We start from the raw sequence: 27,054 nt of genomic DNA, 5'->3' as shown, positions 1-27,054 counted from the left end.
AGCAGTCAGGTCTCCATCCCCAGGGGCCACAGTGAGGAGGGGCCTGCGCCAGTGGCCAAAGGCATTTTCAAAAATAAATTGAGGATGTGGTGTGAAATAAAGGGCTGGGAGGCAAAGAGGGAAGGCAGAGGATCCCCCCACCCCTTCTTCCCTGCCCAGCCCACCCACCCTCTCCAGTGGCCGCTTGTTCCTTCCAGAGAAGCTCTGTATACAGATCAGACCACTCTTACTCAGGCCAGGGCAGTCTGCAGCCATTCCTGATGTCACAGTCCTCACTAGAGAAAATGCACACGTGAACACTCACCCCACAAGGACACACACACACATGCACTCACATGCACACACACGAATACATGCCCATGCACACCCACACATACATGAATACACAGGTACAGCGACAGACACGTGAGTGCACACATACATGAATACGGTGCACATACAGCCACATTGACACGTGAGTGCAAACACGGATACACACACAAGTACACACATGCATACACACTCATGCCCACATACACCCCCATCTACACATGTGTGCACATGTTATATATACATATGGATACATAACCATGCACACATGAATACAAACGTGCCTATGTACACACGCATGAATACAGACGTATACATGCACCCCCATAGACGTGAGTGCACACACATGGATACACACCCATGCATACACGAGTACGCACACGTGCACACACATGCCCACATACACCCCATCTACACATGTGTGCACACATAAACACATACAAATATATAACCATGCACACATGAATACAAACATGTGCCCACATACACACAGGCATGAATACAAATGTATACATACACCCACATAGATGTGAGTGCACATACACCCATGCACACACGAGTACACACACGTGCCCACGTACCTGCACACATAAATACACACACATACACCCATATGTACACATGACTGCACGCATACAGATACATGCCCATGCACACACGAGTACACACACGTGCTCACATACACATGAATGCACACATACACCCACATAGACATGAGTGCACACACTGAGTATACACACATGCACCACATACATATACCTGAACACATGAGTGCACACATATTGTACACACAGATACACATGCACCCACGTACACACATGCATGAATACAAACCTACACATACACCTACATGTACATGAGTGCACACACGTACCTACATAAATACGCACACGTGCACACATGCACACACCCCTGATGGATGGATGGAGGGCACTGTGACGTTCCTGAGACAGGAAGGTGTCAGAGTGGCTCAGAGAGGGCAAGGCAACCAGCCACACAGCCCACCAGGGTCCCCGCCCTGTGACCAGCCACACAGCCCACCAGATCCCCCGTTCACCCTGTGATCAGCCACACAGCCCACCAGGGTCCCTACCAGCGCCGTGACCAGCCACTACAGCCCACCAAGCCCCCCTCCCACCCTGTGACCAGCCACACAGCCCACCAGACCCTCCCCTGCCCTGTGACCAGCCCACCTGTCTTTTGTGCTTGCCCTCAGTCCCCCACCCCCGTGCTGCCTGTGGGGTTCCTGGAGGAGCTATCCCTCCTCTGAGTTGAGGTCAGGCTGGAGAACTCACTCAGACGGGCAGATCCAGGGAAGGAGGCCACTACCAAGCAGTTCCCCCACCCCCCAACCCACCCATGCGCCCCCAGCCCCATCTCCTCCCCCCACCTTCACCTCCTCCTGTCAGCACCCCAGCACACACACCCTCACCCAGAAACCGTGTCTGTCCTCAGGCTGGCTGCCTCCCTTGGTGGCTTGGGGGCACAAGGACTAGAGAAGGGACTGGCTGCACCCAGGACTCCCAGGGTGCCAGGGCCAGTGCTAGGTGAGGACAGCGCCCCTTCCTCCTTCCGCCCCTGCCTGGCCTGGCAGCCACACCCTGACCCCCACCTGCCCCGGCAGCAGGCAGCCCAGATGGCAGGGCTGCCTCCCCCCAGGCTCTCAGGGCGTTGCTGTTGGCAGTGCAGCCCAGCAGCTGGGCAGGGAATGTGCTTCCTGTGTGTGGCCGTGGGGCAAGCAGGCCCTGGACATCTGGGTCCCATTTGTGGCCCTTTGGGGAGCAGGGAATATTTTAATTCCAGCCACTGAGCTCACCACTGTCCCCCAGCTTCTCCAGGCTTTGGTTGACCCCAGGGTGCTGTAGAATACCAGTCCCTGGGCACCCTCCTCCAGGTGCAGGGCAGACGTTGGGGCACCTTGGATGGCTTGGGGCTCTGGGCTCAGTGACTGGGCCAGGGCCAGGCTCAGACTCACCCTGGACGCTTGAAAACACGGCAAGAGCGTGGTGGCTGCGACCGTGTCCTGCCCGCCGGGGTCCACGATCACGCCTCTGGCCTTGTTGGCTTTCCATGCCTATGTTTATTTCCAAAGTAGAAGCTCTGCTCTGTCACCTTGTTGGTTTTCTCTCACAGGTCACCATGTCACTAGAGAGCGTCCTGTGACATGGATTTTGCAAGTAAATGTGTCCTTGCTGCCCAGCACACAGAAGCGTGCAGCCCGACAGGCTTCACAAAGCGTCACGCGCACGACCACAGGCCTGACCCACGAACGTTTTCCAACCTGCCCGCGAGGCCCCTGGTCCCCCAGTCCCCTCTGGTCACTCCACTGTTGGGAGCCACCACCCTCATCTCTAGCATCACAGAGTGTTGCTGCCTGGTTCTGAATTTTCTAGAAACAGACTCTCGTGCACATGCTCTGCAGGGCCTGGCCGCCGCGTCTGTGAGACTGTGTGCAGGGCTGTACTTGGCGGTACGGGTCCTTGTTCCTTGCTGCACTGTGTTCCGCTGTGTGGCCGTGCTGCAGCCGCGTGCCCCTCCACCTCGGTGCACCCTTGCTGAGGAGGTGGCCTGTGAAGTTCTTGCTCGTTGCTCTGGAGGCGTGTCCGTGTGTTGGCTCTTCTGCTCGTTCTGTGCCCAGGAATGAGCTGGCTGTGACCTCCAGTCAGCAGATACCAGGGAACGGCTTTCCAAAGTGAAGGTGGCCACGGCGTGATTCTTCAGGTTCCTTAGTTTCGCGTGGCTGTCTGTCATTCTCATAAACGGTGCTGTGATGAACAGCCTTGAAGGTCATTGTTTGTGCACCCCCTGGTTATTTCCTGCAGGTGGAATTGCTTGTCCCAGCTGAGACCCCAGCACACAGGAATGGGGAGTGAAGTAGCAAAGGGCGAGAGCGTCCTTGGCATCTGAGGCCTGGTTTGGCTGGAGATGAGGTGGGTCACTTCTCTTGTCCAGCTTCCCAACTGCCCTTTCAGCATCTGTGGAATTTGGTTGTTGGTCTCTCAGGTCTCTTGCAGCTCTGATATGTTGAGATTCTAAGTACTGAAGTGTATCCGTCAGCTACTGCTGTGTAACAAGCCGCCCTCAAACAGTGGCTCAAAGCAACCACCATTCTTTGGCTCACAGTTCTTCAGGTTGGCAGTTTTGGCAAGCTCGGCGGGGTGGTTCTTCTGGGCGTGGCTGGGTTTGCTGGCCAGTCTGTGGTCAGCCATGGGTCAGCAGCTCTGCCAAGTGGCTGGGCCAACCCTGCCCTGCATGTGTATCATCCTTAGCGTGTTCACGTGGGAGCCCCACAGAGGGCTAGTGAGGCAGCCGGCCGCTTGCATCGAGGCTCAGGGTTGTCTGACATCCCTTGCGCCACATCCTGTCCCCAGCCAAAGCAAGTCCCCCAGTCAGCCCAGATCCAGCGGGGGCAGGGAAGTGGGCCCTGCCTCTCCACGGGAAGAGCCGGAATCACATCCAAAGGGCAGGGGCTTTGGTGGGGTGGGAAATCGAGGCCATTAGCCGGAAACATGCCTCGCAGGGTTCCAAATAGCTGTGACCGGCACCCCCAGCCGCTGCCACAGGGCACACTCGAGAAGCTCTTGGTCCTCAGACGCACCCACGGGAGGGGTGTTCCCCCACTGAATGGATGAGGGGAACGGCTTGCTGGGCTCGCAGGCAGAGGGGCAGGCTGTGTCCTGTGAAAAGCCAGCCGAGCCATCCCCTTGAGCCTGCCGAGGGCAGGATGTCGGGCTGCCGCTGCCAGGGGACACATGGGGGCTTTGTCCTTACGGGCAGTCAGCACCCCTTATGGGGTCGCACCACATGCCAGGTGCTGTTCAGGTTCTGCCCTGCGGGAGACGGGTGTAAACCCGAGGACTCACATACGGAGGCTTCAGGCACTGATAAGTGGCCAGAGAAGGAAAACGGGTGATGTGGCAGGGATGCTTTTGGCCGGGTGGTCAGGACGTGGCAGAGCACGCTGGGGACCGGGATGCTTTGAGCCAGGTGGTCAGGACGTGGCAGAGAGCGCCGGGGACAGGGACGCTTTGAGCTGGGTGGTCAGGACGTGGCACCGGGGACAGGGATGCTTTGAGCCAGGTGGTCAGGACATGGCAGAGCGTGCCGGGGACAGGGACGCTTTGAGCTGGGTGGTCAGGGAAGGCTTCCCTGAGTCAGGACATTTGCGCCTGAACAATGAGGAGACAGACATGCAGAGTCAGGCAAAGTATTCCAGCCAGTGCCAAGGCCCTGAGGCTGGCAGGAGGGATGGCGGCACAGCCAGCATGACTGGCCAGGACTGGCGGAGAGACCCCAGCCTGCCGTCCCATCGGGCCCCAGAAACACAGTGCACTTGGTGCATCTTCTGCGTCTCTTTGGTGAGCCCAGGTTCACTTGCAGGGCGCAGCTGGCCAGAAGGGCTCCTTGGTCCTCAAAAACCCATGAAGGAGGTTTCCTTCTCTCCTTGGGGAGGGAGGAGGCAAGGCCAGTTCTGCCTGGGGCCGCATCGTGGTACAGAAGGCACGGTGGGCCCAGCCTGCAGGCAGAGGCAGCCTGTGGGCTCCTGTTAAATGGAGAGCCCTGGGCTGGGCCCGGAGGGGAGTTTCAGTGAGATTTTTCTGTGATACGGTTTAGCAGCACGTCTGTGACACAGGGCACCTCCGCCTCCTTCCCTCACTGAAGGGAGGCCCAGGGCATCTGTTTGTGGTGGTGATGGCAGCCTGGGCCCTGCCAGCCAACTCTGAGTGACAGAGCCTCCCCCACATGGCTTCGGGGTGGGTCTTCAGTGTTCCCCAGAGGCTCTCTGCTTGGTCCCTTTACCCAGCACTGTTGCTCATGGTCTCCTGTGGGCTGGCTCTGGGCACAGTGCCAAGGACGATCCCCACATGAGTCAGCTCCATGCGGCCACAGTGGCTGGACCGATGGCCCGAAGCATGACAGCTGGGTGACTGGGGCAAGTGGCGTCACAGCTCCATGCCTCGGTTTCCCACCTGCAAGTCGGGCCTTTCACACCGCATGGCTTGGTCAGTCAGCTGGGTTTGAAATGAAAGATTGGTTTCAGAACCTGAGCTCCAGTGCAGACCAGCTGTCAGCAAAGAGGGGTTTAAAAACCCGGGCGCATGTGTCTGAGGACAGGGCCTCCTCTCTGCCCCCTCGTCACGTGCCCATGCCCAGAAGGAGGCTGCATTGAGTGGGCCATGGGCCTTGAGGCTGTTCTAGATGCTCTTCATGAGCTGCACCTTGTCCCTCCGCGATTCTGTGGGGTGAATTCCATCCTCATTCCCATTGTACAGTTGAGAAAACTGAGGCCAGATTAGGAGAAAAGCCAGCTCCGTTCCCACAGGGAGGGAGAGCCTGAGGTTTCTGTTCCCTCCCTGCCCCAGTCCTTTGACCCCATGGCAGGGTCACAGCGGGCTTTTGAGTTTACAAAAGCCTTTTTGTTCACTGTCTCAAATCACTCCACCCAGAGAGGTGCCCCACCTTACCCGAGGGGAGCCAGAGACTCATATAGGTTTGGGGACAACCCCCATCCCGAGTTCACCCAGTCAGTCGTAGCGGGATGCCAACTGACTTTCCACCCACCTGGCCTTGCTCTGTTGCCATGGCAACCCGTGACCTCCATAGTCATCACCCACAGCCCCTGGGGTCAGGGTCCCTCGTTGCTGTCCACAGTGGGAAGGGCACCAGGGGTGAGTTTGTGGGGCCAGAGTAAGGGTCCGCCCTGGGTCAGACCCACAAGGACCAGGAAGGGCCAGGGAGAGAAATGGGACTTGGTTCCTGTCCCTTGAGGGGCAGGAGGGCCCTCCCAGACCGATGGGGAGAAGGTGCTGATCTCCCGTGTTTATGTGGCTGCTTACTATCCAGGCAGGGAGGCCAGTACAAGCCAGATGTAGGGCAGCTACAGGGCAGCCCCTGAGGCTCTCAGGCTGTCTCACCCACCCCACATCCCTGCACTTGGCACAGCCCTGGAGGTGGGGGTGGGAGCACCTGCTGTCCTGGGGTCTGCCCCAAAGGAGCTCCATGTCCCTTCACTTCATCTTGGCCTGGGAGCCCCAGGTCTGGCGCTGGTCAAAGACCTTCTCAGGACCCTTCCTAGTCAGCACCAGGTTCTCCTCTGTTTCATCTGCCCCTTGGGGGCTCCGGAGAGCAGGCACAGAGACCCTGCCTCGAGGGCCACCTGCACGGCTCATGCCATCAGCAGCTCACCCCGAAGCTCTTCCGGAGGTGGGAGGGTGCCGCCCCGCCCAGGCCTTCGGATGACAGTGGCTCCGGAGGACACCGCGGCTAGGCCTGTCAGTCCTCAGTGGGCTGTGCCTCTCCGGGTTTTCTCGGTCACCACACAGCAGGTGTTCGCTGAGTGCCTGTGGTGTGGGGTGTGGCAGGCACTGCTGCAGGCTGTGGCTGATGAGGCAGAAAAGCCCAGGCCTCCTGGAGCTCACCTGGAGCGTCCACAAGAGAGAAAGAGGCGCAAGACAGGTGGGCGGTCCGGCAGAGCTTCGGGGAGAGACAGTGCCAGGAGGGTAGCCAGGACAAAGGGCTGCGGGCTGCAGCCTCACTGGGAGGCCGGGCCTGAGGCGCAGCATAAGGATGAGAGGCCGACTTTCGGGGATCACAGGGATGCGCTTTCCCTGCAGAGGCCCTGCCATGCAGAGGCCCTGGGGCAGGTGCAGCCAGAGGCTGAGGCCCAGCCCCGGGGTTGCAGGGAGCCGGGCAGTGAGGCCGGAGGGGCAGCCAGGCACCAAGCAAAGAAGGGCCAGGCTGCTCTGGTGCTGGCCGAGGGGCCAGGAAGCCGCGGTGTACTGCTCTTGGGAAGCCTGTCTGGAAGGGTGGCTCAGCCCTCTGGCTCCCCGAAAGCAAGTGTCTGGTTTACCTTAGCCTGGGCTCACTGCGAGGGATGGCTGCTGGCCAAATAGAGGGTGGAATTCAGAGGCTGGAGCTCCATTCCCGGCTCTGCCCCTCACTCACTGCGCAGCCGTGGCCAGAGACCTCACCCCTCGGGGCAGTGTGGGCACAGGGTCACTGATCTCTGGAGCCGTGCGGAGCGGGAGGGTGGCTGTGCATGAATGACCCTCGGGGTCCCCTCTCTGCCCATCTGTGCCTTTCCCAGATGGCCTGCAAATTCAGAAGGAAAATGAGCAGCTCTGTAAAGCAGTGGTGTCCTTCATCCCAGCCACCACCAGGGTCACCCAGGATGGCCAGTGACTGTCCCATGTGCATTCATGTCATTTCTTGTCCCCGTCGCACAGATGTGGACACTGAGGCCACCCACCCAGGCTGCAGCATCCAGAGCCTGAGCTCAGCCCCCAATTCTGTACTTTTACGGAGGGGCCAACTGAGGCACAGCACTGTTCCGGGTGCAGGGCCCATCCTGAGCGCCGGGAGCCCGGCCTGCACCACAGCCCTAGGAAAGGCTTTGCGAGAGGCCTTGCTGCGCCTCTGAGGCTGGGCTTTGGGGCATCCTGGGATGAGGGTCGGCTGGGCTGACCGGAGGAGAGGCCTGGAGCCCTCGGGACTATTGCGGGCTGGGCCCCCTCCTCCCCTGCCTGCCTGGAGTCAGCTCCAGAGATGATCCCCTGCCCATGGGAGCATGTCCCAAACCCATGGGGAGGGTGGGCTCCAGAGCCAGACAGCCTGAGCCTCAGTTTCTCCACCTGACAGCCTCCTAGACCTGCGGGGACACAAAATGAGGTGATCTGCACACTCAGGCCAGGCGAGGCAGGCAGAGGGACATCGTCGCCGCGGCTGCGCTGCCTGTGCAAAGGCCTCAAGGCCGTCACCGGTGGTACCTGCCCAGCATCCTGCGTGACAGTCAGAGGAGGCTATGGCAGAAGCGGGGCCTGTGGCTCCAGAGCTGAAGAGGGCGCAAGGCGGGGAAGGCCGGGGAGCCACGAGTTCTCCTCCCGTTCAGGGTTCTGGAACCCCCTGGCTGGGAGCCCTGGGCTGTGGCCGTTTCCCAGCTGGGCAGGGTGGGCTGGGCGCCCTGGGCGGATTGGGAAAGTGATGGATTAGTGGCTGGTCCCAGCACATTCCGTGTTCTTTCCCACCGGCTCCGCCAGGCCTGGAAAGCAGCTTCCTCTGCCGGCTGGTTAGTGACAGTTCGCTGGGAACTGGACACACCATCTGGGAAGGACACGGCCTCTCCCATGGGCCCCAGGGAGTGGCCTCCAGGGTCTGGGAATTTTCTTTTATAGAGTCTCTCTTCGTTGTCCAGGCTGGAGTTCAGTGGCATGAATTCAGCTCACTGCAACCTCCGCCTCCCAGGCTAGAGTGATTCTCGGGCCTCAGCCTCCTGAGTAGCTGGGATTACAGGCACACACCATCACGCTCAGCTAACTTTTGTATTTTTAGTAGAGATGGGGTTTCACCATGTTGCCCAGGCTGGTCTCAAATTCCTGACCTCAGGTGATCTGCCCCCTTGGCCTCCCAAAATACTGGGATTACATGTATGAGCCGTCGTGCCCAGCAGGTCTGGGAATTTTCTTGATGGGTGGGATGGGTAGGCAGACTCCGAAGCCCTTGCCCACCTGCCTCTGAGCCAGGACCACAGAGCAGGGGCCAACACCCAGAGTGACCCCGCCCGCCCCAGCAAGAGGACCACAGTGCTGTTAGGACACGTGCAGGACGTGGGAGGATGGCCAGGGTGGGACAGCAGGTGTCCCGGGGGCCCCCTTGTATGGGGCAGCCAGGCTACGGGACCCTCCCCAGATTCCAGGCTCCTTCTGCACAGCCAGCGCTGGACCCTCGCTTTGCCACAGCTGGTTTCTGCACAGGTGGAGCTGGGCCTTCGGGCTGTTCGAAAATAAATGGGGGTGTCCTCGGGGACTGGGGTCCCCTTGCAGCTGACGTGGGGCTCAGGGATGCTGGAGGACTCATTTCTGTTTCATGGGTACTTGGAGCTCTGGAAAGAAACCCCCTCAGGGTTGGAACGACCATCCTTACCCTCGAACCTCAGAGCCCGGCCAACCCCGGGCATAATCCCAGATCCCTTAAGGCAGCGGACCACCCACCCCAGCCTCGAGTACAAGCCTGTGTGTGACACCCACAGGGCCGCACGTCCCAGTGCTGCCGAGTCAGGGTCCAGGCTGGCTGGCGTCGGGCTGGTTCACCTCCTGGTGGCTGCCGTGTGTGGCCCGAGGGTGGCCGAGGGGGGCTCGAGGCGCACACTCCAGTGCTTCTGGGCTCTGAGTCCCAGAACAAGTCACTTGCCCTCTTTGGGCCTCAGTTTCCCCATCTAGAAAGTGGATGTAGTTATGGTGCCTGCCTCACGGAGCAGCAAATAGAGGATGCTGGGAACAGGCCTGGGAAGCGGTGTTCCCCCAGGACATCAGCCCTCCATGACATCATCAGCCCTCCCTGCCACTTCACTATTCTGCCCTGAGACACAAACCCCTCGAGACAGAGGCTGCCCCTTTCCTGGCGCTGCTGAGCCCCCGGGGTTACTGGGGACCGCCGTGCCAGGCCATGGGTCTACTGTGAAGCACGAGGGGCTCTGTGTGCTGGCAGTTTCATTTCTCCAAGTGGTGTGATGACTTTGTTTTCCTCCGCGTCTGCACGGGCCGTCTCGCAGATGGAGGGGGAACAGGGCCAGCAAGTGGTCCTGTGCCCGGGACGAGGGGACGGGCCAGACCTCTTCCTACCTGGTTTACAGCCACGGGACGGGAGCCCGCGGGGCCTCCAAGCCTCGAACTGGGTCTGGGAGTGGAAATGGCCCTTGGCCAAGGTGCAGGGCATCAACGGGGAATGGGGCAGGAAGCCAGGTGCCCAGGAAGGAGGAGGCTGGGCCTGTCTAGTGGTGCCTTCACCGGGAGAGGAGCCTGTGGGTGGCCTTGGTGGAGCTGTGGACCAGTGGGGGACTCCAAAGTCCGGGTTTCCCACACTGCTTGGGTGTGCAGGGATGGAGAAGGATCGTAGCCCCCATTTCAGGTGATCGCAGGGAGTGCCGGGCTCCCCACCGAGCATGGCTTCCTCTCCATCTGCTTTAGTGAGGGACCATGGTGCACCACCCAGAGGCAAGGAAATGGGTGGACAGGCTGTGGCTTGTCCGAGGAAGCCCAGCAAGCAGGACTCGGCCTCCCTCTGCGGCTGTGGGGTGCACCCACCCTGCCTTCTTGCCCAGCCAACTCCAAGGAGGCGGGTGTCCAGGGCAGCCCTGAGTCCCCTGCCCTGAGCCCCGGCCCCCCGTGTCTGCCGAAAGCACGTGTTCTGCAGCTGGGCAGCCCGGCCCCTCCCACGTGCCCCCCCAGCTCCCAGCCCCACCTCCCTCAGCCCTGCCCCTAACCACTGCACCCACTCATCCCCACTTTCCTCTCTGCTCCCTTCCAGTCCCTAAGGGGTGGACCCCAAAGAGGCATTTCCCTGGGGGACTTCCTTTGGAGGCTGCCAGGGTGAGCTGTTTCCTGGGAGACCCAGTCAAGCACAGAGACCCTGCAAACAGGTCCCACAAGAGGCAGGGCTGCTGAGTGAGGTGACATCCTGGGGAGGTGACGTCCTGGGGAGGCTGGCAGAGCTCTGGGGAGGGGGCAGCCTCTCCTGCAGAAGTGAGGTTGAAGCTGAATCACAGAGGGAAGGAGGGGAGGTGGCCGAGCCCTGGGGGAGAGCAGGGTGATTCGTGTCAGGGAGTGGTGTGAACTGACAAGCCCCATGTGCAGTGGAAGCTGCTGGAGGGTCTCGAGCAGGAGAGAGACGATGTGCCCCCCAGAGACGGCCCTGGCTACTGCTGTGCAGATCCCCCGACTCCCTGCTGCCCTCACCCCCACCCCATCCTTCCCAGGTCCCTGGCCAACTCCCAGGCTATTTCATTGGCCATAAATCCTGTTCTTCTCACCGTCCGCACTCACCCTCACTTTCCCTGGGGTCCTTGTCACTTTCTGCTTTCTTGGGTGGAGGCTGCGCCAGGGGCAGCCGCAGGAGCAGGTCGAGGCACCCCTGGCTCCATGAGCCTCGGCCTGGTCTCTTTGCATGCCAGGCAGGGTGTGGGGACCTCCCCGTCATCGCCCTGTCAGCTGGCTTCCTCCACACATACGGAGGAGGAAAGTGAGGCTCAGAGAGGGGAAGAGGCTCTCCCTAGGCCACACAGCCAGGAACACTCAGACGGGATTCAGCAAACCCCGTGAGGTCCTATCGCCTGCACAGCTGCCCTGCACAACCTGGGGTGGGGCCTGCAGAGCGGCGGGGAGGCCACCAGCCACTCCCTGGTGTGTTCCAGGCACGGGGCCTCCTGCCCCCCCGCAGCCTCCGTTCGGCCTCCGGTTTGAAAAGAGACCTGCTGCCTCTTTGCAAGTACCCTGAGCCCTAGAAGGAGGACAGTGCGTTGATGACAAGCTGGGACCTGGAAGTCCTGCAGAGCCCGGCCCTGTGGGGGCAAGCTCTGGGTGGAGCTTCAGATCCCAGCACGCAGCAGACTTGCGGTGGGGCCGCGCGTAGATGGCTTCACCTCTCAGCCTCGTCCCTCCCTGTAAAATGGGCTGATGGTGGCGTCACTGCAGAGGGTCCACGAGAGTGACAGGAGTCATCGGTGTCTGTATATCACCGAGAAGAGCCTCCCTGCGGTGAGCCACTATCCAGGTCTCCTGGTAAAAGGACGGCCGCTGTTCTGCCCAAAGGGAACCCACGAAATCCCAACTGCCCCAGGCGCCGCAGGGCACTGTCTGCTCCGGCTTCGTGCCCAGCGTGTCACAGCATGCGGGCAGTGGCCATAAGCCCTTGTTGGATGATGACTGTGGTAACTCCTTATGCCGAGGCCTGACAGCCCCCGGTCTCCTGGCCACACTCTCAACCTTAGGAAACGCGGAGTGTCCGTCCACCCTACAAGCCCACCCAGCGCCCAGCACCAGCTCTCTGGAGAAGGGCTCTCTCTGCAGCCACTTCTGTTTTATTCGATTTTCAAGACTTAAATGAAGCTGCCTCGTGTGAGGGCTTTGAAAGGACCAAACAGGTGGCATCCCCAGTGTCCTGGACCTGTGTCCCCAGAGCCAGCCTGACATTTGAAGCTCCCAACCCCATCCCCGCCGGCTCCCTTCTGAGCGTGGCCAATCCTTGCTGGCCCAAGGGCAGCCTGGTCAGGGTGGGAGCACCCCACACGGACGCCCCACCACACTCACCTTCTTACACCCCACAGGGATGCCCCACATGCCCACCTTCTTGCATTGTCACCAGGGACTGGCCACTGGCCCTATAGCCAGGAGGTGTTGACAGCCCCCACAGCTGTGGCCACACATGTTCCCAGCCGTCAGCCTCCGGGCAGGTGGGTGGCCAGGAGGGGCAGGCATCCCTCGGAGGGAGGCCTGCGGCTGTATGGAGGGGACAGCAGGTGCCGTGAGGCCTGGGTGGCTGCTTACTGGCTGCTTCCTCACCACACTGTTCACCACGCGCCAAGCAGACGGGGTACGGGGTGGTGGGGGCTGCTCCACTCCTACCTGCAGCACAGGTGCTGGTCACAGCCAGGCACCACCACCCCGAGATGTTGAGCAGGACCTCAGGCTCTCTGAGCTTCTCTGCCCTCAGTAAAAGAAGCAGGTGGCAAGAGGATCAGGCAAGGTTTGCACAGCATTTGGCACGTGGTAGCCATAAAAGCCTTTTATTAGCCACCTTCCACAGAGGCCGGGTGGCCCTGACCCCTGGGGTATCTCTCCATCTGACGATGGTGCTGGGGCCCCTGGCGTGGGGAAATGGCAAGAGAAGCAGGGGCAGCATCCACAGCTCACTAATGAAGGCGACGGACACCAGGCAACTGTGGCTTCACCTGCTCATACGCTGGGCCGTGGGTGAGACCCCACAGGTGTGAGCAGCAGGGGGAGTGTGTGGGGCAGTGCAGGTGTGAGCAGCATGGGGAGCATGTGGGGCTGTGCAGGTGTGAACAGGTGTGTACGGGGCAGTGCAGGTGTGGGCAGGGAGAGGTGTGGGGCAGTGCAGGCATGAGCAGCAGGGGGAGGTGTGGGGCAGTGCAGGTGTGAGCAGCAGGGGGAGCATGTGGGGCTGTGCAGGTGTGAACAGGTGTGTACAGGGCAGTGCAAGTGTGGGCAGAGAGAGCGTACAGGGCAGTGCAGGTGTGGGCAGGGGGAGGTGTGGGGCTGTGCAGGTGTGAGCAGCAGGGGGAGCATGTGGGGCAGTGCAGGTGTGGGCAGGGAGAGCATACAGGGCAGTGCAGGTGTGGGGGGGGAGGTGTGGGACAGTGCAGGTGTGAGCAGCAGGGGGAGCATGTGGGGCAGTGCAGGTGTGGGCAGGGAGAGCATACAGGGCAGTGCAGGTGTGGGGGGGGAGGTGTGGGACAGTGCAGGTGTGAGCAGCAGGGGGAGCATGTGGGGCAGTGCAGGTGTGGGCAGGGAGAGCATACAGGGCAGTGCAGGTGTGGGGGGGGAGGTGTGGGACAGTGCAGGTGTGAGCAGCAGGGGGAGCGTGCAGGGCCGTGCAGGTGATAGCAGGTAGAGTGCCCACCTTGTTGGTCTCAGCTGCTGAGGGTCCGAAGCCTCAACGGAAGTGGGGGTCCCAGGTGTTTCAAGCTAGCCTTGGTACTGGCTGACCTTGACTTAGATGAATTGGGGGATCCAGAGGCTTATACCCCTACCCCCTGCAAAACCTGCTGCCCATAGGCTGCTGGCTCGGCCTCCGGGTGTCTGGGGTGGGTCTGTGCTACAGGCCCTGGGCCCGGAAGCTGTGTCCACAGGTCCTGTGCTCTGGGTGGCTCAGGTGGCTCAGTGTCCACCAGTCGCAGCCCACCAGCGCCTTCAGCATTTTCGGCCCTCTCCCACACAGCTGGCCCTGGGCCGAGCTTCTCAGAGTTCAGGGAGCCTCAGGCCACAGGGAATGTTGTTCAGCTGTGGGATCTTCTACATCGAGTGTCCTGGCATCGCCACATGCGGGTGGGCCAGACTCAGAGAGGCCAGGCTTCGCCATCCTGACATCAATGCCACCTCCTCCGTCTCAGCTGTTCTGCCCATCACCCAGGCGGAAGGCAGTTAAAATAGAGGTTCTGCCACCCAAGATGGCCCGCGTGCTGGGCACTGCCTGGGCAGACACTCCCTTCCCAGGGGAGCCTTTTAGCACCTGAAGGTGGCAGGGACTCTTAGAAGTGTGGCTTCTGGGGCCGGAGCAGCAGCAGCCCCACCTGGGAACGTGGGAAACGCAGATTCCCATCCCAGCCTGACCTGCAGCTGAATCAGAACTGGAGGAGGGGCTGAAGCCAAGCTAAATACCCCCCGGGGTTGTGCATGGAGGCAGGAGTGTGGCACTGCTGCCTCAGGGCACTGCCCGCTCCACGCTCTGCAGAAACCTCAAGCCTGGGGTGGGGCGCGGCTTTCCCACGCCTGCCACACACTGAGGGCCCCGGCCGCAGCCTGGCAGCCACCTGAGGTGAGCTGACCCAGCTGGTTATCTGGCCTGGCTCTGCCCCACGATCACCTGCAGGTGGGGTGTCCACCACCTGCCAGGGCACCTAGGGCAGGCTGCTCCTGCTGGGAGACATTCTGTGGGGCCTTGGCTGGGAACCTGTGGGGCAGCGGGCACTGGCCTCTGCACTTAGCCAGCTTCATCAAGTCTCTCTTTCGGTTGCAGCCCCAGTTGACAGGAAGGCTAAGGCCTCAGCGATGCCGGACTCCCCAGCGGAGGTGAAGACCCAGCCTCGGTCCACACCCCCCAGCATGCCACCCCCACCGCCTGCCACGTCCCAGGGAGCCACACGCCCCCCCTCCTTCACGCCACACACACGTGAGTAGCCCCCAGCCGATGGCCAAGGGCCAGGTGCTTCAGGGGAGCCCCTCGTGTTGTTTGAAATCCTGAGCTTCCTGCCGTGAGCCGCTGAGCACCTGCTGTAAGCCCTGAGCGTGAGGAGCTCATGAGGCGTGGCCCAGAGCCCAAGCTTTGCAGTTCAAATCCCAGCTTCCCTGCTTCCCGCTGTGCAGCCCCCCAGCCCACTCCTCAGCCTCTCGGGACCCCGGCTCCCTCGTCTGCAGTGGGGGACCTCCCGGGGCTGTGGTGGGGCCAAGTGAGTCCACACAGGCCTTGCACCAGGGCCGGCCACTGTGCCTCAGGCTTTCTGCCTTGCTTGGCAGGCCCCGGGATACCAGGCTCCATCTAGAGGAAACGTGGGACTTGGACGGGGCCAGGGGCTCTCCCAAGATCACACGGCAGCTCATCCGTGCACAGGACCCGAGGAGGAGCTGCAGAGGCAGCTCTGGCCCTGGAGGGGCTCAGATCCCAGGAGCTCCGCAGCCCGGCTGATCACGGGGCCCGGGTGGGGGCCTCGGAACGCTCTCAGGCCCTGGGCAAGGGGTTGGCCAGGCTTGGTGCAGAGCCGCTGAGCGTGGGCCGTGGGGCGCTATGGGGAGGGAGCAGCCAGTTCTCGTCACAGTCACCGCCGCAGCCTTGGCTTTAAGGACAGATGTCAGTTCCCAGTCGCTGGGCTAGTCGCTGGGCAGGTGGGGTGGGCAGCGTCCCTGCCGCCCAAGGCTGGGGCTCAGGAGCGTGTGTCAGTGTCTCCAGGGGTGGAGACTGTGAGCCGCAGTGGACAGGAGGCTAAGGCACAAAGCCCCTCTCTGGGGAGGAGCCTCAGACTTTTGTCCTGCTGGCCCCAGGTCCCCCACCCACCAGGAGGAGCTGCTTCCTCTGTCCCTTTATGTCACGACTGTCCTTAGAGCACCAGGCAGCCATGGGCCAGGCCTGCTCCCCCTGCTCTGCCCTGAGGCCGGGAGGCCTGCTCCTCCGGCGGCTTTGGGCATCATCTCCCTCCCTCTGAAAAGAGCGTTGGCTGTCGGGTCCAGTAGCAGACTGAGGGCCCTGTTTGTAGGACGTTGGCTCCTAGCAAGCCTTCTGACTTGATGGGGAATGGCATGACCACCAGTGGGGTGCTCGCAGGTGTGCTGTGCGGAGGCAAGGACATCCAGGAACGCGCCCAGCGCTCAGTGGGAGCCAAACAGCCTCAAGCCTACCCCCTGCACCCTCGGGGCGTCCGTGCGTCATGGAGCCTGTACTCCTGCCCGGCCCTGCCTCCCGACAGTCGGGACGCCGCGGTCACAATTGTGCAGGTCCTGGAGGGCAGCAGGCCCCGCGTACAGTCCCAGCTCTGCTGAGCTGGCTGCGATTTCTAGTAAGAGGTTGGCTAGGGGAGGAAACGCTCAGGGGGGACCACAGAAGATGCAGCCGTGGGTGCAGCGCCTAAAACACCTGCTCCACAAACATCCTCAGACCACGTGTCAGGGACAAATGCTGTGGGCTGAGCCTGGCTCCCCAGACCCTCAGGGGTGTGTCTCCCCACCTGCTCTTCCCCGTGTACCAGCAGTCCATGCTTCAAAGGTGCTAGTCTGGTGACCCGAGGCTCCTGGCTGGGGTGGGGTGGGACCGGCGGAGGCCGCAGTCTCTGCTTCTGGAAACCTGTGAACAGCTGTGAGTGCAGCCGGCCTGCCCGGGGCTAGGGGTCCTTCCCGCCCCCTCCGTTCTCAGCCTGCCACGGGAATCAAGTTTCAGGAGTGAGGTCCCAGCTATGTTTAAGGAGCATGAAGCTTATAAAAGAGATAAGCGATGCTTTTTCTTCTCTGAGCTGACGCTTCAGTCCCACCAGGTTGGCAGGAGCACCCGTCTGAGGCTCTGGGCACCCTGAGGCAGCCTCAGGTTCATTCTAATCCACACAGTTCCCTGAAAGCCTGGTGGTTGGCTGTGCCCCTGGCCCTCGATGGTGGCTGCCCTGGGGGGGCCATAGCTCAGCCACAGAACCCTGACTGGACGCTCCGGAGCCTCCCTGGGGATTGGCCTCTGAGCCAAGCTAATGGCAGACTGACCCGGAACCTCAGCCTTGAGGCCTGAGGTTTTTCTTGCCCAGTGACTGCCCGGGGCACAGATTCATCTTGGAGTTGAAGCGTGGTGCAGCTGTGGGGGCAGGGGGCAAAGGGAAGGAAGATAGGCAGCAGGGACCCAGACCAAGCTCCTCTAAATCTGGGAGGACCCTCAAAGGGCTGAGGCTTTATGTGCGCTTGATTGCCCCCATGACAGAGAACTCACTGCCTGCGTTTACAGAGCTACAGCCTGTCTTCCTGCGGCGTCCACCACTAACTTCAGTTGGGCAGATTAGATCCTTCTTTCTTTCTATATATAATAGAGATGGGGTCTCCCTACGTTGCCCAGGCTGCTCTTGAACTCCTGGGCTGAAATGATCCTCCCACCTCAGCCTCCCAAAGTGTTGGGATTAGAGGCGTGAGCCGCCATGCCCTGCAGAATCTTTCTTCCTGTTCAGTGCTTCCCCCTTCAGCGCTGACCCCGGGCTTCTTTTTAGAGACTCCAAGCTGAGTATCAGGTCACTTTTAGAACATGCAGCTTTGGCCCAGGCCCCTGAGGGTGGTGCTGATGGGGTTGCAGGTGCTGTGTGGGAGAGGGCGTTGAGAACAAGGGCCCCACCCCTGCCAATAGAGAAGCAGAGGTTCTTGTAGATTCTGGAACAGTCCTGCCAAAAATGGCCCTTAGAGATCACCCACTCTCAGAGAAGGAAACTGAGGCCTGGAGAGGGGAGTGGCCTGGCCCCAGGCGGCTACACATCCCGATCCCTAAAACCCTCTGAGAAGCAGGAACAACGGGGCTGTGGGTCCCCTGCAGGGCGGGGTCTCCTGCCCACGCCCCTCCTGACAGCCTGTTCTTCTTATTTTGCTTACAGATCGAGAGGACGGGCCTGCAGCGCTGCCGCACGGCCGTTTTCATGGCTGCTTAAAATGGGCTATGGTCTGTCTCTGTAAGTAAAATAACAAAAACCGCAGGCCTCCCGCCCCTGCCACCGCAGCACGGCCACCCTGGGGGGCCACGGCTCTCCTCCCACAGCCTCCGTGCCCGCAGCATTGCCTCTGCCCTGTTGGCCCTGCCTCCTTAGGGAGAAGAGGACGAGGGAGGGCAGAGCCACCGGGGTCCCTGAAACCCACAGACCCTGCCGCTCCAAGCTGTGGGGCCTTAGGCAGGAGCAGAGTGTCTCTGAGCTTCCTTCCCCAGCAGCAAAACATGGCACCTGAGGCTGACTGCCAGTGTCTAGGGGAAGGGTGGGGCACAGCTTCTGGCCAGTGTATAGCTCAGCCGTTGCCAGGTCAGACCCCACCTACCCAGAGTCCCAGTTGCAAGCTGTGACTTCCTGTCAGGGTGTCCTTGGGCAGGTACCACCCCGTGTCTCAGTTTCCCCACTTGTAAAATGGAAGTAATCATGGCACCCAGTGCCAAGGGTGATCTCCAGGAGCCGTGAGAGGTTGGGGCCGGGCACATGCTGGGCACTCAGCAGACTTGAGTCACGAGCAGATGTTTCCGTCCATGTGCGTGGCCCACGCAGGTGTTCCGTGAGCGTGGCTCTTACCAGGCGGTATTTGGAGTCTTGGGCACCCAGTAAGTGCAGCCGTGCTTGAGCCTGTGAGACGGACTCTGGTCCATCGCCAGCAGCCAGCCTGGCAGCACGGCCCAGCTGTGGCCGCCGGGCTACTCCAGCTGTGAGGGCGGCAGATCAGTGTGCATTGTTTCTGCTGCACGGGGCGTCTCTGCCACAGGCATCACTCTGTGACGGGCCTGGCCGTGCGCTGGTGCCTAGTGGGCGGCCCCCGGACTGCGGCTGCTCTCTCCTCGGTGTGAGCTTATGGATGATGATGCTGGTGAATCCCAGCTCCAGGACGGCCTGTCCCGGAGACCCCACAGCCAGGAGAGGGGGTGGTGGGAGGGGCTGCCTTAGGGTGCCTCCGCCCCGTCTAACCCTGCCAGCAAGGCCCTGAGGAGCTGCGGGGTGCGAGCCTATGCCCCCAAACCTCAGCTGGGGACACGTGTGTGGTCTAACTTAGGAACACACCTGTTGTGGGAATGGAAGCACTTGTGCCGGGTTATTTTTGGCATCTCTTTAGCTGCTGAGACTGCCCGGCAGCACGGGAGGGAGTACGCGGGCGGGCAAGGGCGAGCAGGCCGCCGGGAGGACCGGGAACCCTGGGCAAGGCTGGTAAGCGAACCTGCAGGAGGGCCGGGCCGGCCAGGGCGGGGGGCGGGGACCCGGCGTGCATCGTGGTGCATCTGAGGAGCCACTGGAAGGTCCACAGTCCTGGGAATAGTCCCGCGTGTCCTGGAGAAGCCAGCTCCCTACTGTGGTGAGGTCTCCCACGATGACCGCGTCTCCTGGCCTGGCTGGGTGGCCGCAGGTGGCTGTCCTCAGTCTTGACGGGGGGTGTGTGTGTCACAGTTCACCGTGTGGCCAGTGAGAGGGAAACAGCAGTGCGGTGGGTCCTCCAGACAGAGCCTCCAAGGGCGCGAGACCAGGGCCCTGGCACACCCTGCGTCGGCACCCACTGTCCCACAGAGGAGGGAAAGCCCCAGAGCCCGGCACCTTTATTGGTGTCATGCACTCCAGAGGGCCGATGCATCCATCCTGAGCCCAGGAAGGCGCTCCTGAGATCGTTCAACCCCGGCGAGGTGCAGAGAAGCCCTGCAGCAGGACAGCCACCCCTGGTTGAGGGGCATAGCCGCTCAGAATGCACATGGAGGGAGGCCAGAACCCTGCGTGGGGGGAGGCCAGAACCCCGCGTCGGGGGAGGCCAAAGCCCCACATGGGGGGGGTCAGAACCCCAAGTGGGGGGAGGTCAGAACCCTGAGTGGAGGGAGGTCAGAACCCCACGTGGGGGGAGGCCAGAACCCTGCGTTGGGGGAGGCCAGAACCCCCAGTGAAGGGAGGCTCACAGCCCCAGCAGCAGTGATGTCTCCACTCTGTAGCCACCCCGTAGAAGTGGCCGAGGCCATGGCCACATGTGCACTCAAGGTTTTGTGCCAACTCTGAGCTTCAGTTAGTGGTTTCCAGAATTCTACTAGGTATGGGGCCGGTTATTGCCAACAGCCTCATGTAACACCCAACCCATGAAACCAGTGAGGAAGGAGTGGCCCTGGCTGACCTGGGCAGTGCAAGGAAAGAGGTGAAGCAGGCGCAGACCTGAGCCATCCGGCCACCATGCTGCCCTCTGCTCCCTGGGGCCCTACTTGGAACTTGAGGGCTGGGCCATGTCTATGTGGACGCCTTCACCATGCTGGTGCGTCTGAGGGCCTCTGTGGCCCTTCTGGTCTCCTCCTGCAGCTCCTGCAGCTGGTGACTGTGAGGCCCAGGGTGGAGAGAGAGCAGGGTGAGCCCTGGGTCCCAGGGGAGGCCGCCACTGTGAGCGCATCTGTTCCGCCCTCTCCGCTGAGAACATCCTGAGTACAGGGCTGGCCTTGCCCCTTCCTGCTGTGCCCGGCACTGGCTACTGGCATGTGGAGTCTGCCGGGGGTGGGAGGGGGGTCTCAGGGAGCCGGGCCACCCTGCTGCATCTCCTCGGTGCCTCAGCGCCCATCTGCCGTGTGGGACACACATGATGACTGCCCGGCCTGTGAAATATGTGCAGGTGCAGAGCCCAGCCCAGGCCATAGCACAGCTCCCTTACTCGGGAGGCGCCTCGCAGGTGCCATGGGACTGAGGGTCAGGAAGGTGGGAGCCACAGGGGGCTTCTGGGAAGGCAGAGTGCCAGGAGCCTAGGGCGGCCACCGAAGGGTTACTGGAGGGACACTTAGGAGAGGGCCGACCCCTCAGAGGGCCTCTGTAGGGAACAGGCTGGTCAGTCACCCTTGGGAGGGTGCAACCCAGGGCCAGCCCAGGCCTGCAGGGGTGGGTAGAAAGGGAGGCTGTGCCCAGCAGAGCCACAGCCCAGGAAGGGGGCCACGTGTGGGCCCCCACGTCCCGTGCTCCCGCCTGTCCAGTCTGAGGCCACAACTCTCAGCAGGGGTTACCTCCCAGGGCCCAGGTCAGGATGGGCAGGGCCAGCTCGGTCTAGGTCTAAGACCCCCCACAGTCCAGGGCACACAGAGTCAACAGCAGGCACCTACCGGATGCTCAGGAGGAGCTGCCGCCCCAGCCCAGCCCAGCAGCATCCCCGTCCTGGGGGAAGAAGTTTCTGCTACTCCTCGGCACACACAGACCCCACCAGGCTTCAGCCACAGGCGCAAGTGTTGAGCTGGAGCCTCGGAGGAATTCAGCCCTGAGGGAGCCGGTGGCTCTGAGCTGCCCTGAGCCCCCAGACACACGCTCAGCAAGGGTGAGGGAGCAGGACCCCCAGAGAGGCACTCGGGGCCACAGTGGAGGAAGAGAGACACACATGTACATCATAGCCATGCATGTGTACGTACATGTGTGTGTACATGCACATGTGTGCGTGCATGTATGAATGTGTGTGTACATTCGTGTTGTTCGTGCATGAATGCATGCAAGGGTGGTGAGGGGGTAGATGGAGGCAGGAAAATGGAGGGCTCTCTAGGGACCAGAAAAGTGGGTGTGCTGTGTCGGGGAAGTGTCCACGTGCAGGAGGCAGCAGCCAGGTGTGAGTGTGTGCGGGGCTTCAGTGCTCTTCTCAGCAGGAGCCGGCCAGGGCCTGTCCCCTGTCAGCAGTGGATTTGGGAGCCCTATGGCCTCCGACCTGTCTGCAAAGCATGGGGTCACCGCTCAGGCTCCTGAGGCCAAGGGCACATTGCATGCCAGTGGGCTGGGCATAGGAGGGCTGCCCTGGACTCCTCACAAGAGGCTTGGCCTTAGCTCTGTCACCTGAGAAAAGGGGCAAGGCCTGGCCCTGGGACTTTCCATAGCAGCCCCATGTCTGCCAGGGCCCTGGAATGCTGACCCTGACAGCAGAGCCAGCCAGGCAGTCATGTCTCAGTGGCCAACAGGCGGCCCTGTGGCAAGTTCATCAGCTGTCCCTTATGACACCTGCTTGTCCTCCACACACACTGGCCTGTGTGCACACAGCCACCAGCAGCAGGACCCCACTGAGCATGTCCTTGGGTGTCCCAGTTCCTCTGCCCCCCGGGACCCTGTTAGCTCAGGCACTAGGTCTGTGTGCAAATGAAGGCATTGCTGGGGCTGGGATGCACCTGTGTGGGAAGCATTGCTGGGGCTGGGATGCACCTGTGTGGGAAGCATTGCTGGGGCTGGGAGACACCTGTGTGGGAAGCATTGCTGGGGCTGGGAGGCACCTGTGTGGGAAGCATTGATAGGGCTGGGATGCACCTGTGTGGGAAGCATTGCTGGGGCTGGGAGACACCTGTGTGGGAAGCATTGCTGGGGCTGGGAGACACCTGTGTGGGAAGCATTGCTGGGGCTGGGATGCACCTGTGTGGGAAGCATTGCTGGGGCTGGGATGCACCTGTGTGGGAAGCATTGCTGGGGCTGGGAGACACCTGTGTGGGAAGCATTGCTGGGGCTGGGATGCACCTGTGTGGGAAGCATTGCTGGGGCTGGGATGCACCTGTGTGGGAAGCATTGCTGGGGCTGGGAGACACCTGTGTGGGAAGCATTGCTGGGGCTGGGAGACACCTGTGTGGGAAGCATTGCTGGGGCTGGGAGACACCTGTGTGGGAAGCATTGCTGGGGCTGGGATGCACCTGTGTGGGAAGCATTGCTGGGGCTGGGATGCACCTGTGTGGGAAGCATTGCTGGGGCTGGGATGCACCTGTGTGGGAAGCATTGCTGGGGCTGGGAGACACCTGTGTGGGAAGCATTGCTGGCGCTGGGAGACACCTGTGTGGGAAGCATTGCTGGGGCTGGGAGACACCTGTGTGGGAAGCATTGCTGGGGCTGGGATGCACCTGTGTGGGAAGCATTGCTGGCGCTGGGAGACACCTGTGTGGGAAGCATTGCTGGGGCTGGGAGACACCTGTGTGGGAAGCATTGCTGGCGCTGGGAGACACCTGTGTGGCGGAAGCATTGCTGGGGCTGGGAGACACCTGTGTGGGAAGCATTGCTGGGGCTGGGAGACACCTGTGTGGGAAGCATTGCTGGGGCTGGGAGACACCTGTGTGGGGAAGCATTGTTGGGGCTGGGAGACACCTGTGGGGAAGCGTTGCTGGGGCTGGGAGACACCTGTGGGGAAGCGTTGCTGGGGCTGGGAGACACCTGTGGGGAAGCGTTGCTGGGGCTGGGAGACACCTGTGGGGAAGCGTTGCTGGGGCTGGGAGACACCTGTGGGGAAGCGTTGCTGGGGCTGGGAGACACCTGTGGGGAAGCGTTGCTGGGGCTGGGAGACACCTGTGGGCAGAGTTGCTCAGGGTCAGGAGATGCCTGATCAGGGGTGGGGGCTCCTGCTTCTGAACATCACGGCAGAGGTGTGAGGGTAGCTGGCCTTTCAGGGGTAAGAGCAGCTTCTCAAATCCCAAGTCTCCTTTGCCTCCAGCACATGGGAACTGGGCTGTCAAGTCCCCAGTGTGTGGAGAAGCCCTGTCTGCCTGTTCACAGGGAAAACCTGAGCCAGCCTGGGGGGGGTTCTATGTCTCCCAGGCCAGGCATAGAGGCCACACGCCTGCTGGGTGTGAAGGGCCTCACGTCAGCTCCACAGCAAGTCCCAAGGGTCGTGCTGGGCGGGAAGCCACACTCAGAACGCAGTTAACTCCACAGCCACCACCATTGTGGGTGCCCTCGCCCACGGGGGACCTGGTACACAGGGCTTCACCTCCCAGGTATTCATTTCCACAGCTGTAAGGGGCTGTATGTGACCCCTCAGAGCAGGGCTAGGAGGACAGATGGTCAGCACTCGGAGGTCTGGCAGAGCTGCCCTGGGTGGGCCCGGGACTCCTAATGTCCTCCTCCGTCACTGCTGTCCTAGTGTCTCGTCATTTCGCCACTGTGATTGTCACCTCCGTCACTGCTGTCCTCCCTGTAGCCGCCGTCCCGGTCTCTCACGTCCTCATGTGCCTCGCCCTCGCTCCCTTCCCTCCCGCAGTGATGAACAGCAGCAGCCCCTCACCAACAGCCGTCAACGGTGCTCCGTCCACACCCAACGGTTTCAGCAATGGCCCGGCCACCTCGTCCACGGCCTCCCTGTCCACGCAGCACCTGCCCCCGGCCTGCGGGGCCCGGCAGCTCAGCAAGCTCAAGCGTTTCCTCACCACCCTGCAGCAGTTTGGCAGCGACATCTCTCCAGAGATCGGGGAGCGCGTGCGCACGCTGGTGCTGGGCCTGGTGGTGAGTCGGGCAGGGGCAGCCGGGGCCTTGGCACCTGAATATTCCCTCCGTTTAATGAAGATGCGGCACAGCCACCCCTCACATGGGCTCCATCCTGCCGACTGGGCGCGGACCCACTCCCGCGATGCTCCCTGCACCCTCCCAGGCTTGCCCGGCTCCTGGGCTGCCTCCAACATGGACCCTCCCCCTCAGGCATGGGCGGGACAGTGCCGGCTCTTGCTGAGTGGTGCCGACAAGAGGTGTTTTCTCCCCTGTAGAACTCGACGCTGACGATCGAGGAGTTTCACTGCAAGCTTCAGGAGGCCACCAACTTCCCTCTGCGGCCGTTTGTCATTCCTTTCCTGAAGGTAATGGCAAACCCCGTCCCTCCCTGTGAGGCCCCGAATCTGTTCATTGCTAGTGCGTGATCAGGCGTCAACCCTGGCCAACCTGGGGCCCTCTAGTAACCTAGGGGAACACTACTGACTAATCTGGGCTGATTCCTACTAGTTAAGGCCTGAAAATTAGTTAGCAGACCAGATGATTAGCCACTAAATCCAGTGCAGGAGGCCAGGCGCGGGGGCTCATGCTTGTGACCCCAGCACTCTGGGAGGCCGAGGCGGGTGGATCACGAGGTCAAGAGCTCAAGACCATCCTGACCAACATGGTGAAACCCCATCTCTACTAAATACAAAAATTAGGCTGGGCATGGTGGCATGTGCCTGTATAGTCCCAGCTACTGAGGAGGCTGAGCAGGAGAATCACTTGAACCCAGGAGGCAGAGGTTGCAGTGAGCTGAGCTCATGCCACTGTACTCCAGCCTGGGTGACAGAGCAAGACTCTGTCTCAAAAAAAAAAAATGCACTGCTGGGCAGAGCTGTCCGATTCAGCTCCGGTTGCCGTCGGCTGGATGTGCTCATGCCACAGATGATGCTTGAGCACTAACGACGCACCAGCTTTAGGCGAGGCTTGGGGACAAGGCCCAGGACGTGGGGCAGGTCCCTCCTGGGGCCGGGAAGGCACTCAGCCCACAGCCACTGGCAAATCTGCATGTGTGTGGTGGAGAAATTCCGAAAGCCCCTTGAGCGGGGGGCATGCTGGCAAGGGCCAAGGATGAGGGCGGAGCTGGATGCAGAGCCAGCCCCTGGCTTTCCAGGCAGGGGGACCTGCACGTGCAAAGGCCCTGAGGCATGGGGCACCCTCTGGGCTTGAGGAACAGCAGAGGCTTCCGTGTGACGCAGAGAGCAGAGGAGAGGGTGGGATGTGGCGGACAGGCGGCGGGCAGGCAGGAAGCAGCCTATGTGACAGGTAGGCGGGTGGGTGAAGCGCTGTCAGGTGGAAGCAGGTCAGAGGTCACACCCAGATTGACTGTGGACTAGGGTGGCAGCACCAGGAGTGTGCCAGCCACACAGGCTCTCGGCCCGGCCCAAACCTACTCAGTAGGAGCCTGCATTTTCAAAGATGCCAGTCTGAGGAGCAGGGATTGTTTGAGGCCGGGAGTTCAAGACCAGTCTGGGTCATATAGCTACACCCCATCTTTTTTTTTTTCTAAGACAGAGTCTTGCTTTGTCGTCCAGGCTGGAGTGCAATGGCATGATCTTGGCTCACTGCAGCCTCCACTTCCCACTTTCAAGGGATTCTCCTGCCTCAGCTCCCAAGTAGCTGGGACTATAGGCGCCTGCCACCACACCCTGCTAATTTTTGTATTTTTCATAGAGATGGGATTTCACCATACTGGCCAGGCTGGTCTCGAACTCCTGACCTTGTGATCTGCCCACCTCGGCCTCCCAAAGTGCTGGGATTACAGGCGTGAGCCACCGTGCCCAGCCACTAGACCCCATGTTTAAAAAAGCAATTAAAAATCAGCTGGGCATCGTATGCACCTGTGGTCCCAGCTACCTGGGAGACTGAGGTAGGAGGATCGCTTGAGCCCAGGAGGTCAAGACTTCAGTGAGCCGTGATTGTGCCACTGCACTCCACCTGCCTGACAGAGTGAGACCCTGTCTCTGAATGAATGAATGAATGAATGAATCAAGCCAATGATTCCCACACACATACAACGGGACAGGCTCAGGGCTGCTGCAGAGTCAGACGACCCTCTCTGCAGGCCTCCGCTCCTGGGCTCAGGGGACTCTCCACCTCAGCCTCGCTGGTAGCAGGGACTAGAGGGAGGCATGGCACGTTCTCGATTCACGTGGGGCATCGTCACCGTTCTGGGATTTGCAGTGTCCCACAGAGGAGGAATGTTTTATAAGGATCTCTCACCCACCTGTTGACCCGTCAAGGTGTATCATAGCACAGCCATGTTTCCAATTAGCAGGTGGGGAAACTGAGGCCCTTGGTTTCTCCCCCCACTCCCCGCACCGGGTGGTGGAGAGATGGAGCCAGGGCTGAAACCTGGGTGTGTCAAACTGCAAACGCCACGGCCATCACAGGGCACTCCCAGGCCGCGGCCCTTGTTTCCTTCAGTCCATCCCCAAGTGGACCCACATCACACCTACCTCCACTCCCACCCACCCTCCCTCCCCCCCTTCTTCCCTCCACCACCCCCACCTACCTTCCCTCCCTCCTCCGCCTCCTCCCACACCTCTGTGCTCCTGCCCCCAGCTGGGCAGAGGAGAAGCTGCTGGAGTGGCGGGAGCCTGGGCCCGTCTGGTGCTGTTTGCGGTTCCTTAGCGGCTCCCTTCCCTTCCTTAACTTGCTTCAGGCTCCACCCCTCCCGACCTCTGGGGACACTGTACAGCTGCTTATCAGCAGCAGATGCCCCCCAGCCTCAGCAACCCCTTCTGCCCCAGGAGCAGGGTCAGGCAGAGAGATGCCACGGT

General features: G+C 61.3%; 1 protein-coding gene across 13 annotated transcripts in view; it reads left to right on the top strand.

Annotated features, from left to right (window-relative positions):
• CBFA2T3 (CBFA2/RUNX1 partner transcriptional co-repressor 3) overlaps window positions 1–27,054 on the top strand; it is a 98,148-nt gene that overhangs the window by 55,594 nt on the left and 15,500 nt on the right. For 5 of the 13 annotated variants that reach the window (XM_035281601.3, XM_035281604.3, XM_035281598.3 and 2 more), the window contains exons 2-5: window positions 14,839–14,991; window positions 17,924–17,998; window positions 24,009–24,250; window positions 24,508–24,597. In XM_035281601.3, coding sequence (XP_035137492.1) covers window positions 14,839–14,991; window positions 17,924–17,998; window positions 24,009–24,250; window positions 24,508–24,597 — 560 coding nt within the window. Of the gene's footprint in view, window positions 1–14,838; window positions 14,992–17,923; window positions 17,999–19,158; window positions 19,226–19,384; window positions 21,419–24,008; window positions 24,251–24,507; window positions 24,598–27,054 lie in introns of those variants that run through there. The other 8 variants (XM_035281602.3, XM_078357987.1, XM_035281599.3 and 5 more) reach the window with 4 other exon arrangements.

Source organism: Callithrix jacchus, chromosome 20 (assembly GCF_049354715.1).
Source record: "Callithrix jacchus isolate 240 chromosome 20, calJac240_pri, whole genome shotgun sequence".
In the NCBI taxonomy this organism is placed as follows: Eukaryota; Metazoa; Chordata; class Mammalia; order Primates; family Cebidae; genus Callithrix; species Callithrix jacchus.
The sequence above is the reverse complement of the archived record's forward strand: the minus strand, read 5'-3'. Positions and strand labels throughout refer to the sequence as shown.